This window comes from Choloepus didactylus, chromosome 16, assembly GCF_015220235.1.
Source record: "Choloepus didactylus isolate mChoDid1 chromosome 16, mChoDid1.pri, whole genome shotgun sequence".
Taxonomy (NCBI): domain Eukaryota; kingdom Metazoa; phylum Chordata; class Mammalia; order Pilosa; family Megalonychidae; genus Choloepus; species Choloepus didactylus.
The window spans coordinates 65,486,939-65,503,613 of NC_051322.1; the positions used below are offsets into that span (position 1 = coordinate 65,486,939).

At 39.8% G+C, this 16,675-nt stretch overlaps 1 protein-coding gene across 11 annotated transcripts in view; it reads right to left on the reverse strand.

The window, feature by feature from the left end:
* EPB41L3 (erythrocyte membrane protein band 4.1 like 3) overlaps positions 1 to 16,675 on the reverse strand; it is a 179,427-nt gene that overhangs the window by 38,340 nt on the left and 124,412 nt on the right. For all 11 annotated transcript variants that reach the window (XM_037806294.1, XM_037806292.1, XM_037806301.1 and 8 more), the window contains 5 exons: positions 14,826 to 15,044; positions 14,339 to 14,426; positions 7,522 to 7,674; positions 4,218 to 4,315; positions 3,389 to 3,564 (listed from right to left, as the gene is read on the reverse strand). In XM_037806294.1, the coding sequence (XP_037662222.1) occupies positions 3,389 to 3,564; positions 4,218 to 4,315; positions 7,522 to 7,674; positions 14,339 to 14,426; positions 14,826 to 15,044 (734 nt within the window). The remainder of the gene's footprint in view (positions 1 to 3,388; positions 3,565 to 4,217; positions 4,316 to 7,521; positions 7,675 to 14,338; positions 14,427 to 14,825; positions 15,045 to 16,675) is intronic.

Below are 16,675 nucleotides of genomic sequence, written 5' to 3' on the forward strand. Positions count from 1 at the left end.
ACTCCCTAGCACACCATTCCATGGGATTAATCACATTTACAATATTGCAATACCCTCACCACAAACCAGTACTAGAACTTTCCCATCTCTTCAAACAGAAACCCACACCCCTTATGCATTAACTCCCCATTCCCCCTGCCCCCACCCTTGGTGACCTGTACTCTAATTTCTGTCTCTATGAGCTTGCACATTCTCCAATATTTTCTTTGTAGTTATTATGGGGCTTAAATTTAACATTGTAAACCTATAACAATCTTGTTTGCTTGATACCAATTTAACTTCAATACTATACACAAACTATGTTTCTTATCCCATCCCACACCTTTATGTAGTTCTTGTCACAAATTACATGTTTATATATTAGGATTCCCAAAGCACTTATTTATCGTTACATTTTATGCATTTGCCTTTTACATTCTGTAGGAAATAAAAAGTGGAGTTACAAACCAAAAATACAATAGTACTGGCATCTATATCTACCCAGTTGTTCCGTTCACCAGGGATCTTTATTTATTTTTTTTATGTGGCTTCAATCTATTGTGTTGTCCTTTCCTTTCAACCTGCAGAACTCTCTTTAGCATCTCTTGTAGGGCTGGTCTAGTGGTGATGAATATCCTCAGCTTTTGCTTCCCTGGGAATGTCTTAATTGCTCCCTCATTTTTTGAAAGATCCTTTTGCCAGATACAGAATTCTTGGTGGCATGTTTTTGCTTTCAACACTTTAAATATGTCATCCTATCTATCCTTCTTGCCTCCATGGCTTCTGATGAGAAGTCCTCTTAATCTTACTGGGATTCCCTTGTATGTGACATGTTGCTTCTCTCATGCGGCTTTCAGAATTCTTGCTTTATCTTTGGCATTTGACAGTTTGATTATAATATGTTATGGTGTGGGTCTATTTTGGAATTTGTTGACTATCTTGCATGTGCATATTCATGTCTTTTGTTAAATTTAGGAAGTTTTCAGCCATTATTAATTTTCAGCTATTATTACTTCGAATATTCTCACTACCCCTTTCTCCCATCTCCTGGGATTCCCACAATGCGTATGTTGGTACTTCTGATGGTGTCCCACATGTTACTCAGGTTCTGTTTACTTTTCTTCATTCTTTTCTTTCTGCTCCTCAGACTGGATGATTTCAATTGTCTTATCTTCAAGTTCACTGATTCTTTCTTCTACCAGCTCCAATATGCTATTGAGCCCTTCTAGGGTATGTTTAACTTCTGTTACTATGGTTTTCAGCTCTGTTTCATTCCTTTTCAATAATTTCTGGCTCTCTATTGCTATTCTCTGTGTTTATCACTTTCCTGATTTCCTTTAGTTCTTTGTTCACGTTTTCCTTTAGCTCTTTGAGCATATTTAGGGGCATTATTTTAAATTCCTAGTCTGGAATGTCCCAGGTTTGTTCCTTCTTATTGATGGTTTCTAATGCTTCTTTGCCTGGGCCAACACTTCCTGTTTCTTTGTATGTTTTGTAATCTTTTGTTAAAACCTGATATTTTAATATGTTATCACTGGAATTTAGATTCTGAGGTGTCTGTTCCTTAAGTTTGTATCCAGCTAGTGTTATGCCATAAGTAACACACACACTCAAGATAGAGATGGAGATGAAGGAGACAGTGAAGGAGGAGGGGAAGGGGGAGGGTGGGAAGGGAAAAAAACCTACCTTTCCTGGTCTTTGCAGTTACTCTCCTTCTGGGCCTATCCATACAATTAGTTTAGAGAGTAGCTGAATAACTGCAGGCCTAAGCTGTGTTTAGGTCTTGTCTTGGGCATATGTGTGGCATGTGGCCCTAGGAATTCCCATTTATACAGTTCCAAATGGCCCCTCTTCCCTAGTGTACTGTTTTGTATATATTTTGTCCCCCAGAAAAAGCCATGTTCTTTGATGCAATCTTGTGGAGGCAGATGTATTAGTGCTGATTAAGTTGGAACCTTTGGATTAGGTTTTTTCCATGGAGGTGCAGCCCCGCCCATTCAGCATGGGTCTTGATTAGTTTACTCGAGTCCTATATAAGAAGCTCAGACAGAAGGAGCTTGCTGCTGCAACTTACAGAGACATTTTGAAGATGGCCATTGAAACCAGAGTTTTGCTGATGCTTTGGAGGTACTAGCCCAGAGTTTGCCCTGAGAAGCTGACACAGAGACATTTTGGAGAATGCCATTTTGAAATGCAACCTGGGAGCAGACGCCAGCCAGGTGCCTTCCCAGCTAACAGAGGTTTTCAGACACCATTGGCAATTCTTCAGTGAAGGTACCCTATTTTGGATGCGTTACCTTGGACACTTTACGGCCTTAAGACTATAACTGTATAACCAAATAAACCCCCTTTATAGAAGCCAATCCATTTCTGGTGTTTTGCATTCCGGCAGCATTAGCAAACCAGAACACCTAGGAAACAGTTTCCTCACCATCCTGGGCACTGCACTGTACGTCCTACAGCCTGCAATCCCTTGCCCCAGGCAGCACAGCTTGACTGCTCTCCCACAGTGTTCCACAGGAGAGCTCTGTGAGCCGCCTTCTGCATGTGGGGCAAGTTCTGAGATGGTGAGTCCTCCAGGTCTTGACCAGACAGACTGGGCCAGATATACACGCTCCCAGTATGTGCACGAGGCTACTCTGCTCCCTCCGGAACCAGGAACATGGGACAGCTCTGTGGGGAGGGGTCAGCCAGTGTGACACCAGAGCATTCTGCTTTTAACTTGTCTTTTTCTTGATTTGGCACTCACCCTTTTACTGCAGTCCTTTGTTTTCTGGAGCTCAGAGAAAGATGTTTCTGCCAGTTCTTGTTGGTTGTCCAAAGCTTCTGTGAGGGGACAGAGTCCTGAAGCATCTCACTCCACCACCTTCACTGGGCTGCAGCCCCTGAGTCCCATTTTTTAATGTCATTCTTTTCCCCTGGATACTAGATTCTTATCACATATATGGTTGTGAACATTTTCTCTAATTCTGTAGGTTGTCCTTTCACTTTTTTCTCCTTAAATTTTTTATTTTGAAATAATTTCAAACTTAGAGGACAGTTGCAAAAATAATACAAAACCCACACAGAGAATTCCAACCCACACCTGCAGATACCTAGGATCCACCAAATTTAACAACTTGCCTCATTTGCTGGATTGTTCTATCTATCCATATATCTCTCATCTTTCATGTAATTGTATACAAATCTGCCAACAACAGAAACGAATGTAATTGTATACAAATCTGCCAACAATAGAAACGAGTGACTAAATGCACTTTTTTTCCCCTTAAAATCTGACATCTAGCCATGAACCAACAACCACTTTTCATTTCACACTATTGGAGACGGTTTATGTTTACAGAACCTCACAGTGGTTCCGTGCACCCTTTTGGTGAGTACTTAGGGCCGGCAAGGGAAGGGACCCTACCTCCGTCCAGACTGCGGGACATGGTGTAGCGTTTGCTGGACGAGCGTTCAAAGTAAGGGGCTGGGCGATCTATCAGAGCACTGGCTCGTCTCGTCTGGGCTTGCGTCCTGCCACTGTAACGAAACTTGGAACCCAGGGTAAGGAATTTCTTTGGAGGTGCTTCTGGTAATAGGAGTCTAAACGTATTGAAAACAGAGCAGAAAGAACATGAAGTCAATATTCAGAATGCTATCTTCACATTTTTACTTCTGCTATGGGAGGTAAAGTGCTGAAGGTTTAACACACAATTTGCAGATAAATAAATCTGATTTTAGGAGGGAAAAAAATCAATTCACACAGCCTATATCAACTAAGGATGCAGTAGAGAGGACAGAAACAAAATAGGGGATGGGCTGGACTGGATGAACTTCTAACACATATGCAATGAGACAGTCTGTAAGTCCAAAGAGCAATTAGGAACAAGAACAGTGATAATCTGTTATTTTGTGGCAACAAATTTTATGGTTCTTGTACTATATTAGGGTAAAGAACTCCAAGGTAAGGAAGAGACTGGATACTTGAGGTGGACACCATGTAAAAATAAGACACTAAGGAAAATAAAGAGGGGAATGGAGCAGATAAGTACAAAAAATGAAGGGAACTCCTTCAGATTTGGTCAGAAGTCCTTTAAAGATTTCTGGTGCAATCTTGACAACGAACTTGAAGAAACAGAAAAGACATGCTTCCACATTCTAAACATACTTTTTCCCATTGGTCTTCTTCAGTATAAGTAATTCTAATCATTTTAAATCTTCATTAGGGAAAAAAAACCAAAATGGACTCTACCTACCTGAAAAAGGTGTGGTGTTCAACACATACTTTCCATAAACGCTTGGCAGCTCGATGGTTTGGCAGCTTAAACCCAATAGTGCTTTCAAATTGTTCAAACTAAAGTTTAAAAACATTTGGAAGGGTAGAGTCAAGTTTGGAAATACAATTCAGAGAAGACTTGCAAATCACGAAATCTTTACACCACACATGCGTTTTTACACTTCTCACTAAGTCAATCATGCACATGCTTTAAAATGTTTAAAAATTGCCTTATTTATTTCCTTAAAATGCTGTGGGTAAGATAACTGCTTCACACACATAGTAAATGTTTTATGTGCAAGTGTGAATATCATAGGAAAACTAAACCCAAAAAAGGAGGGCATTTATTTGGATTGCACACTGGATTTCCTTCCCAAGACCAATTTGTCCCAATCTCATTTTTTTCAAGCCTTATTTTCATGGTTGCCCATGACATCGTAACTTCAAGTGGAATGTACAGAAATGGAAAAAAAAATGCTTCTGGATAATCTATAGCATTCTTAGGAATGACAGTTTCTCTTAGGATCTGGCCAGGAAATGCTGTAAATTTCTTATGTATTTGTTGACTTGGTATCAGAGATTGCTGATTTTATGTGTTCCAATAAGGATTTTCATGTTAAACGCTAACATCTCTCTATGTTATCCAGAAGATCAGAGACTAGAACGCATTCTCATATTTTCAGCATGCTTATTACACTCTATCAAACATTTTATTTTTCATTAATAATAATATTTTTATTGTAGATGTTCAATAGTTTTTTTAAAATAAATTTTCTGATGACGACATACATCAGGCCACCAGAGGGCAATCATCTTAAACAATAAAGGCTCCCCAAAGGAACACAAAACTACCAGATTGTGATATAATCCTTAGCAAAAGTCCTTTATGGGGCAAAACACCAAGGTGAGGGGCCCTATGCAGGCACATGAGATTTAATCATGCTTGACCCCTAGTTCTTGTTTGTTTAGGTGACTGGCGGAAATGGGGAAAACATCATTAGTGTCTCTGACTGCAATTACTTTCCCAGCTTCTGATTCCCTTTGGGCATATGTGTGTTGTGGGGATCAGAAAAGTAGCTGCTGTCCGACTGACTCAGTCAACTGACAAGCCCGAAGTACAAATGATCTTGACTTACCCATCACCCATTTATTTATTCACTGCACATCTAACATGTACCATAAACTACACCACTCTCTGTGGCAAGACACTCAAAGATGATCTTATGTTCATCTTTCTTGTGCAAGGATGATGTATGTCCCTAGACTTTTTGAATGTATCTATCCCAATGCTTTGTATTCATTTCTTTCAACCTCTTTGGAGCCTGCAAGTATGATCAGATAAAGGGAAAATATAACTTTCTTTGAGACTATGTCTGCCTGAACTAAACCCCCCTGCTCAGTCGTCACTGCTCAACTTCATTAAAGAGAAGCCACTGCTTGCTGCCTCTACTCTATCTGATTCTAGTAAGCGCTCCTGACACATTCCTGAACTCTTAAATTCAATAACTGGATCTGTCAAGTCTGACATGTCTTCTCTGTAGATATTGCAACCGCTACCTAACAGATTCCACCGAAACGCCTCTTGTCAGTCATGACTGTCTGTGTCCCCTCTTTTATTTCTCTGGCCATTTTTCTTAATCTCTCTTAATGTACCTCTTGTGCCTGCCCCTCTCCCCAAAAGAGGTGTTACCTGGAGCAGGTGCACAGTTGATGACCCTACGGGTTCTATATTCCTTTCTATGCAAGGATCACCCCTCTGAAAATCTGTCCCAGGGGTATTTCAATCTTTTTTCAGAAATGCTCCCTATTTTTTCTTTCTTGGCTGAAGTCATCTCCATCTGCCTCACTCAACCTCACTGAAAACTCCACCTTGACTCTCACTTGCATTTGTCCCTCCATCTGTGGATAGAAATCCTCACGGCCACCACTCTAGTTTAAGTCTTATCATATCCCATCACTAAGTAGTTTCATTTCATCAAGAAATCTATCATTCTAAAATATTCATCTAGTCCCTCCCTAATTTAAAACTTTCTTGTCCCCTGATGCATTTCTCCAACGTTCCCTCCAGACCTTCACGATGCTGCGGTCATTCCATGTCTGTGGAATATTATTGCATCTGCGTCACAAGGTTATAATTCAAATTGTGTGATTCTGTTTTGCTGCTGAACAGAAAGCCCAAAAGGACAGGGACAAGGTCATGTTTATCCTTCTATCCCCAGGGTTGAGGTGGTTCGCTCAACCAATGTTTAACGCACTCAAGGGAATATATATTGGCCATAAATCTGATATGCAATCACTAGAAAACAGTTTAAGAAAACAAACTGTAATTTCAGGTAATCATAAAATGCTTACAAATTATCTCAGTCATCAAACACAGGTAGGACTTTATGTCTACATTAAACACGACTGCATGCTTTATATCCTGATTGTTTTTACTGCATTTTCCACAAAGAAACTCCAGTGGGGCGGTAGATTTTGAAGATGCAAGATAACATTATATTTTACCAGCGAATATTGAGACATGAATGAGCTGCAATCTTAGAGCTTTGACTTTCCTCCACTATATTAACTGCGCAAATGGGAAATTGGAGGTGTTCATTAATTACCTATTATGCAGACAATAGCATATATTTATACCTATTAGGTACAAACCACCAAGGAGGACACAAAAGTAAGTTGATCTTGATACTGTTGCCCAAGGAGTAAGATTAACAATTTTGACTCATTAGCTTCTCTGAGCTAAATGAGTAAATAAATAAATAGCAGCAAAAGATTGGGCTATGGAACATACATAATTTACACTGAGTGTCCTCATAGTCTTTCTTCTACCTTGATGCACATTATTCCTAAGCTACTCAACTTTAAGGAACAACCAGATTTGAAGACAAATAAGGAGGGCATGGAGACATAACAGCAGGACAAATAGGAAGAAATCTATTCTTCATTCACAAAGAAGCGTAACAACTAAGATTTTCTTTTCCACCACAGCTTGAAATACACAAAAATTTGTGCATCTTGAATTTATATTAAAATATGGAAAAATAACCCTTTTAATTAATGCTTGCAGTAAGAAAGAACTGGAACAAAGTAAGAAAAAAGAGAACATTTTATTTATTACTGTTTATTTATTACTGTTTATTACTGTTTACAATAAATTTTCTGGGGATTTAAAAATAATTTGCCACATCCCCCAACGCTGAAATTGTGTGAGCAGGTAATTTAAATTTCTGTTTGCTATCAGGCACCTTTCTACCCAATGTATATGTAAATACAGGTCTACTTACCTCTCCTGGCCTGATCTTAATGTAGAAGTTGTTCCGTTTGTATGAAATTTTTAGAACTTTGGGCCAGGCAAATCTGTTTATTCGCAGTCGATCACGATATATCAACAGACCACTCGCACAAACTCCTAACATGATTTCTACTCCTTCTGAATCCTGTAAAACAGCAGTGAGAAGTACACACTCAGGATCTCACCTTTATCCACTTACAGCAGGATGCAGGACTTATGCCTCCATCAGAGAACCCATAACTGCTACCTGTACCCCTAATTCAGTAGGAAAAATACTGCTGCCATTTTTGAAACACTGCCATTAAATAACAGCCTTTTAATGAAGCTATTTAAGACTAGGGAGATTTGATGTTTTAAGTAAAATCTGCTCACCCTGAAACTACATCATCAATATTGCACACAGAGAAAAGCAATCAGATAAATGGGAGCCAGTAACAGGAATAACAGGTAGAGCCACATTTATCACTTATTGAATGCCAGGCACTGCTCTAACCACTTTATACGCATTAACTCTTCTAATCTTCACTATGGTATTTTAAGACAGTTGCTGTTATTCCCATTTTACAGATGAGAAAACTGAGGTATGGAGTCGACAAGTGTTTTGCCTACCCTGAACAATCTTAATGATATGTATACACACAAGAGTGTTTTAGGATCTGTCCCTTTGAAAAGAGCCTCAATCTTTTTCATATACCATTATTATCAGAGTAAAATTTGCTTTCATAAAAAATCTAAATATAAAATACTCTTTTAAAGTATGACTGTACTCTCTCACCACCCCCATCCCCTGTGCAAACACACTCCCAGTGAACGATATACGGTCTCATACATAAATGTAGATACATTTTCCATGAGTGCAGAGTTTTTGTTTTTGTTTTTTTTCTTAAACAAAAGTGGGATCATATTATAATTGCAACTTGCTTATGCTACCTGAACATTTCACCTATAGGTAACTTCTGAGGGATGTGTGATGCCCAGTGGCCATCAGAGATTTTGTATAAAGCTCAGGAGATAAACCACATGTAATCTGTCCTTCCTAAATGTTGTATTCTGGGGAAATCAGAGTAAAATTAACACCTGTGGTGGACTTGAAAAGGTAAGAAGAAATCTGTAAGTAGGACTGTGTGTGGGGTACAGCTCTCAATACCTTGTCTCACTGATGGCTGGAGGCAGACACACAGTGGGTTGTGAGATGTCTACACCAGGAGACTCAGCTCAGGGGGGCTGACCACACCCTATCATCTCAATTGGCAGGGCTGTCCCCTGCTTCCCTCGAGTCTCTGTATCACCAACTAAAACGGGAGGGCAAATAGAGGAATCCAAAGAGGAGACTAATTCACCCACACTGTGGGAATTTACTTCATAAATCCTGTCAGTACTGGAGAAGGCACAGGATGAACAATTCAAACAAAAAAAAAAAAAAAAAAAAAAAGGATTTTAGTGTATTTCTGGGAAATGCAAGTTTACAAACAGAATGTAATTGGGTTAAGTCACAATATTTCACATTGGAAATGCATCACTCCATTAGATATCAAATTATTGTAGGAGTGGAAATATTTGATGGCAAGACATTTACAACATAATGATATTTGAGGAGAAAGAACATTTTAGTCCAGAGGCCAGAAAATGGCAACCATTTATCAAGGGCTTTAATTTGAAAGACAATTTGAAGAGCTATAACCTGGTGCTCACAAGTAGCTGGCACTACTGATCCTTTAAAACCAGCCAACCTGCTCAGGAGGTGACCCCTCAGTGTGTAAGTGGAAACAAAGGTATGATGAGGACTGTGGGGTAGCTGCTTTTTGATTCTTTTTTTAATAAACATAGACGTTGTGCCAGTTTGGATGTATTATGTCCCCCAAAACTCCATGCTCTTTAATGCAATCTTGTGGGGCAGATGTATTAGTGTTGATTAGGTTGGAATCTTTGGTTTAGGCTGTTTCCATGGAGATGTGACCCATCCAACTGTGGGTAATACGTTTGATTGAATTATTTCCATTCAGGGTAGGTCTTGATTTAATCACTGCAGTCCTATAAAAGAGCTCACAAACAGAGGGACCTTAGAGCAGCTGAGAGGGACATTTTGGAGACAGCCACTGAAAGCAGACCTTTGCTGATGCTGATGCTTGGGGAGCAGAGAGAAGGATGTTTACCTAAGAGATGAAGCCCAGAGTTTGCCCCGGGATATGATAAGACAGGACCCCCAGGCGCTTAGGGAGAAACGGTCCTGGGAGAAAGAACCAAGAACACACAGGAACTGAGAGGGGAGCTGGAACACAATCCGGGGTCAGCAGAAGCCAGCCATGTGCCTTCCCAGCTAACAGATGTTTTCCGGACACCAATGGCCTTTCTTTAGTGAAGGTATACTCATGTTGATGCCTTAATTTGGATACTTTTATGGCCTTCAGACTGTAAATTTGTAGCCAAATAAACCCCTTTATAAAAGCCAATCCATTTCTGGTATTTTGCATAACAGCAGCAATAGCAAACTGGAACAGACGTTTACAAAATGACTTGCAGAGAATAAGGCTGCTTAGTACTTTTCAATATTATTTTTATTAAATCACCCTTTAGTGTCTTTGAATCATAAGGAAACAGGATCCTTCCATGAGGAAGATCAGGAGGCCTTATTTGGCCCCCTTCCTCTCTGTGCCCCACCAACATACTCTCCTCTGGGTCCCCCATCACTGTTACCTCCAGCAGGGCAGTTAGCAAACGGTATTGCAATGAACCCCTACTCATCTCCCTTCTCCTCCAGACTGGTTAAGGGCAGGAGCTCTGCTTTATTGTTGTAACACCAGGGCCTGGCACTCACTATGCCCTTATGTTTGTTGCAAGAAAACGTGAATAAATAAAGAAAATGTCAGGAATATTGGGGTTTTAAATCGGATCAGAGTCTTCATTTCATTAATTGCACAATAGTAAAAAACAATACTTTTGATATAAATTTTTCTACCACAGCCCATCGTGTACAGGCTGGTTTGAGAAATCTTTTGGATTAAGAGCTATGACTGCAGTCTTTCCTGGGGGCATGGATGTTTCACCATCAATACATTTACTATTCCCTTTAGCAGAGAGCACTGGAAGGAAGACTTGCATCGTCTCTGCTAGCCCCTCATTAATAAAATTAATGAGTATACGACTCCCTTCAGCTAAAATTACTTTTCAAACTTCATCAATTGTTCATTATCACTCAGTCCATGTGTTCTAGTTTGCTAATGCTGCCGGAATGCAAAACACCAGAAATGGATTGGCTTTTACAAAAGGGAGTTTATTTGGTTACACAGTTACAGTCTTAAGGCCATAAAGTATCCATCAACAAAGGGTACCTTCACTGGAGAAAGACCATTGGCACCTGAAAACCTCTGTTAGCTGGGAAGGCACGTAGCTGGCATCTGCTTACTTCTAAGTTGCGTTTCAAAATGGCGCTCTCCAAAATGTCTGCATCGGCTTCAAACAGCCATCTTCAAAATGTCTGTCTCAGCTCCAGCTCTCTGTGAGCTCCTTCTATCTGAGCTCCTTCTGTCTAGTAAACTAAACAAGGCCCATGTTGAATGGGTGGGGCCACACCTCCATGGAAATTATCCAGTCAGAGTTATCACCTACAGTTGGGTGGGTCACATCTCCATGGACACTGAACCAATAGGTTCCAACCCAATCCACACTAATATGCCTGCCCCCACAAGGATACATTAAAGAATATGGCTTTTTCTGGGGGACATAATATATACAAACCAGCACACCATGGGATATCTGATATGGATTTACATCATTTCAGAACCTTACTTGAAATAAATGACTCCGAGCAAAACCTTTTAAGACTGATGTTAAGAGACAAACAAGCAGAGAGAACCCTAAGAAAAGCAAGTATTCAGTATAGGTTTTCAAAAACAAGGGACCGTCATCTAATATGGGTATTTATTTATTCTTCATAGGAAGCTGCAGAGTCCAAGATCATAGTACAGAATTTGCAAATGGATCCTGAAGCTCAGGACTTTTCATACCATTAATAGAAGAGAAGCATCTCACTTATAACAGGAAATTAGCTAATTTAATTCAGTAAATTTCTTTCCTGAAATGATGGAGTATGGATGCATAAGAAAATGGAGTCCATAACAGAACCATTTGTTATACTTAATATTCAGATGAAATCCTTTAACAGGCTGCATTTGCATGTTCTCAATTCTCTCTTTTTTTAACTGGCATAATTTCCAATCATATTACTGAATGAACAAGCAGCCATATATTTTAATTTAGTCGCTACGGCAATGTTAAGTGATTTTATTTTTACTCATAGGAACACTGATACATCCTGACTTGCACTTCCCTAAATAGATGCCCTCATCTTTTATTTCTTTATTTTCCAGGACAGTAAGTGAATTAGTGTATGTGACGTAATTCAAAAATAGCTTTAGAATCACTCATATACTCAGGCTACCATCATTTCCTTCTTGTTTCCTTATCTTTTAGCCACTCAACCACCTAGGGAAAAACTTTGAGGAAAAAAAAAATCTTGGGTGTGTCCTTACGTTTATTTTGAAAATTTCACCCTATTTTATCCCTGGCGTAAAATATAAAACATCTTTTGTTATCTGAGAGCAAATGAAATGAAAAAATATAATAACAAAATGGCAAGTAAATGGAGCTGTATCTGCTGTTGTAGTTCCACATAAATGTCAAACAGCTTGACATCCAGTATCCCTAACATCCCTGGCATAAGGCCCTCAAAAGCCTCTGTGATTTTGTTAGTGCTCAGGCTTTGGAAGTGCTCGGCTTTTGTGATTCACAGAATGATCTGCAGACCTGATCCATCAAACCTGCCCCCACGTGATGGTCGCCATTTTCTTGTCCAAACTCACCGTGCATTAGTCTCTCCCAAAATGCCAACCAGAAAGCAGCTCCACTTCCAGCACCACCAGAACCTACAGATCATATAGATTTCCCTCCTGGTCTTCAGGATTGCTCAGATATTTGCTTGAACAGATCAGCTGAAACCATCTTCATTTCCAGTCCCTAAACCTTATCATGTCACATATTTGCTGCCAGAAGGCCTATAAGTGCATGTTCTCCTAAGTCCAAGACCATGAAATTGGTGATTGCTCTATCAGAAGTAAAATACATTCCCATATAGGAGAGATGTTATCTTGCCAGCCCTGCACCTCCACGACCTTCTGATCTTTTAAAAATTGCTATAGCACCAGAATCTCTAAGGTCCTGGCGGATTTCATATGCTTTTCATATTCGAGTTTCCATACAAGCTTGCCTGTAATTCCACAGTACTTACTCATGACTGTTTAAATCGCAGCCTAGTAGTCAGTATACTGAGATTCTAGAAGAAGTAAGACATGGAATAAAAGCTGCTTTATGTAGAGGCTCAGAACCTTAACCCCACTATGGTCTAATTCAAACTGCTCTTTTCCCAAGCCTCTACCCAAGATACATCTTGAATATTTTCCCGTTCCTCAGCCCAGGTGCTTAGTTGAAGTTGAATTTTAAAATGACCATCTCCTTTCAAAGTACTGGTTATTTGTCAGCTTACCAAAACTTTAGAGATTTAAATTTGATAAGAAGGTATTTAGTGCAGGTGTCCAGAATGGCTCATCAACTGTCCCTGGCCATTAAGAGATGGGACACTTGGGTCACGGACAACAGGCAATGTTTAGACGGGCAGGCAGGATGGCAAGGGACAGTCCAGATAATGATGGGCATATTGAGGAGAAGGGCAGAGACAGGGTCTGTGCCAGGTTGAATCTATTATGCCCCCCATAAAAGCCATGTTTTTTAATGCAATCTTTTGGGGGGCAGACTTATTAGCCTTGATTAGGGTGGAACCTTTTGAATGAATGTTTGTGGCTGAGAACTCTCATTAATTTCCATGGAGGTGTGGATCCTGCCCATTGAGGGCGGGGTTTGATTAGTTCACTGGAGTACTTAAGAGAAGCTAAGAGCTGACACAGACACTAATGCTTAGAGATGCTTGGAGATGTTTAGAAATGCTAGCCCAGAGTTTGCTCCAGAGAAGCTAAGAGAGGACCCCCAAATGCTTAGAGAGAAACGCCCTGGGAAAACAAGCAAGGATGCACAGGAACTGAGAGAGAGAAGCTAAGAGAGGGCCCCCAGATGCTTAGGTGCACAGGAGCTAAAGAAGCTAAGAGAGACAGAAGCCCACAGACATTTTGGAGAAAGCCATTTTGAAACCAAAACTAAGGAGCAAAGGATCAGAAGACACCAGCCACATGCCTTCCCAGCTGACAGAGGTGTTCTGGACACCAACGGTCTTTCTTCAGTGAAAGTATCCTCTTACTGATGTCTTAGTTTGGACCCTTTTATGGCTTTAGGACTGTAAATCTGTAACCCAATAAATCCCCTTTACAAAAGCCAATCTATTTTTGGTATTTTGCATAACAGCAGCTTTAGCAAACCAGAACAGGGTCCGACTGGAGCAAAGTGCACATGTCAGCTTGAAGTGGGAGACACAGCTGTGACAGGTAAGGCGAGGTGAAGTACATGCTCTTTATGTCAAGGTAAGTTTCTAACGGAGTCAAGAGGCGGTCAAAGATTGCCTACTGCGGGCTTTCAGTAGGATGAGACCATGATTAATGCAAACTTGAGCCATGCAGCACAAACCCTCAGTCCACACCACAGAACTAAATTTGCTTTATATTGAGCAGGGCTTGAACAGCAAACCCAGATTTGAATTTCCAAAGTTTGAGTTTACATGAACTGAAATAGATATCACCAACTTAGAGCAGTAACGCTGAATTAAATACAATTAAATAGAACGTTTGGGGTTTGAAAAAAATACATACCTTGGCATGATGTAAATCTACCCCGTACATGGATAATTTTTTGGCATTTTCCAAGAAATGCATCTCTGCTTCTGCTGGCGTCATTCCTCTGAGAAGATTAAAAAAAAAAAAAAAGTGTTAAGATGCTGCGTCTCCTTTGCCTGGCTGAGGCTCTAACGTTTCCCACTGAGCTTCCTTGCTTAGGACAAATGAGCTACCAGCGAGCCACCAGCAGATACGTGCTCTGCAGAGGTGGAGGGAGCGGGCTGCAAGCAGGGAGAAATCACATGATAAATGGTTTTGAAAGAAAACATTACAAACAAATGCCAGGATGTTCTGAGTGAGAGCTTCCCTATCCCAGAACTTTATCACGTACAGACTCTCTCTGCTGAAGGCTCTGTCCTTAATTTATTGAAATCAATCCTGGGAAGTGACAGGATTCTATCAGTGATGCTCACCCATTGAGGCAAATCTGAAATGCAATGAGCTCAGGGTTTCTGTGACTGACCTGTGGCTCTTGTGCAGCTCGATCACTTTGTCTTCCAGTTCTTTCGTGTGGTTTGGTGCAAAGCGGAACTCGCTAACATAATCGTTCCCACATTCGTCGGGATCGTAGTCTCCGAGTTCTGACTGTACCGTGTAGGAGCCTAACAGGGCCAGTGTGACGAAGGAGCAGGGCAGCCTTCCAGACACGATGTCATCCCGCAACTGCAGGCAGAGGTAGTACCTTCCAGGAGTCAGACAAACAAAAAGCCAGTGTCAGGATACACGAAAAGGCGACCAATTACTATAAACTGTAGGCTGTAAACAATTTCTCCTGGTTGAGTAATCTCACCAGGACCAGCATTCTGGCATTTATACCTCGATCTAGATATAAAGGAAAAATACTTGTCTACAAAATATAATATTTAAAGGCACCTAGAAGTCAATGATATTAATAAAGGAGGGTAAACGCTAAGGACATATTCCTCTAACATCTTTTAAAATAACTTTAAAGTCGAATGGCCAGTCCCCAACACACTCCCCTGAAATCTTTGGTTAGAGGAACTCTAATATAAAAATAATACTCTTAAATATAACTATAGGCCTCAGCTAGCCTTAAGAGGTCTCATTTTGATATCTAGATTAAAGGTCATACCCTATGACCTGGATAGATCTGAGATAACAACAGCTTCGAGGTCATAAATTCCGCTCACAACTTCCTGAGTTCTGGACGAGACACAGTCTCTTTATAAAGGACAGATGATTTCTCCCATTTTAAGCTGCCACGTTTTGATTAAGATAAGTAAGTTCCTGAAATCTGATATGAATTACCTTAAAATCTGAGACTTTTGTTGCTACAAATATAATACTTAAATTTGGGAGACATAAAACATTTTCTATACGATTTCGCCAAGGTGTAATAAAAACACCTCCACTAAGAGCTGACTTGTCTTCTCCGTTCTTTTGCTTTGAAGGTTTACACATATAGCACTAACTGCAAAAGATCCCAAGGCAAGTGTGACACTGATGAATTTTAATACCTATCACGGCCTAATATAACAGTATAATAATAAAACGTACCTTGTACCTTTCATGTAAGGAATGAATTATTAATCTGCTTGAAGCAAAGGATTATGTTAAGGTTTTAAAGTCCTCTCTAAGTATGATTTTAAGTTGTTAAGGTAAATAAACACCATATAATCTAGATATAAGAATTCCCAAACATTTAACAGGTTCTGAAATCACCACGCAAGTAGATGTAAAGGAACCACATGCTAAATTTTTGAAATTACGTAGCCTCTGTTACCACAAATTAGCCCCAACTAAATAGTTCCTAGACATCAATGAAAAATATCTTTAAATAAGAAATTACATATTTCCTCTGATTTAATGCAAATATAAAAGAAATCTTCTAGAACTAGTTTTTATCCTTCTCCTAATAGGTCTTTTAATCATTCCAAGCAATTAAAGCTATTTTACAGGACTTCATTTTTCCAAAAAGCCTCCAAGAAGGATGCTAGATTTACACAGAATATTCAGAACCAACTGCACAAAAATTCCTTTGATTGTCCACAAACTTACTACTAAACAGAGCAAGAAAGTAGCAGGGGTCCCAAAGAGAATGCAGAGAAGTCTGGAAGACGTAAGTCAGACCCAGTGTAGCTTTCTAATGGGATAACGTTTCATGCTCAAAGCTCAGTCACCAAGCTGGAATATTTTTATGTTAGATTCCTTTCTCAAGATCTTCTTTCCAGAAAACAGTTTAATCATTTTCCTTTCACAAATAGGGTACGAAAAGTAAACTCTTAAATGTGTATCTGTTCATGTATATCTGGGTGTGTAAATTTTTAAACAGCTGTATCAGGAAAAGCATAA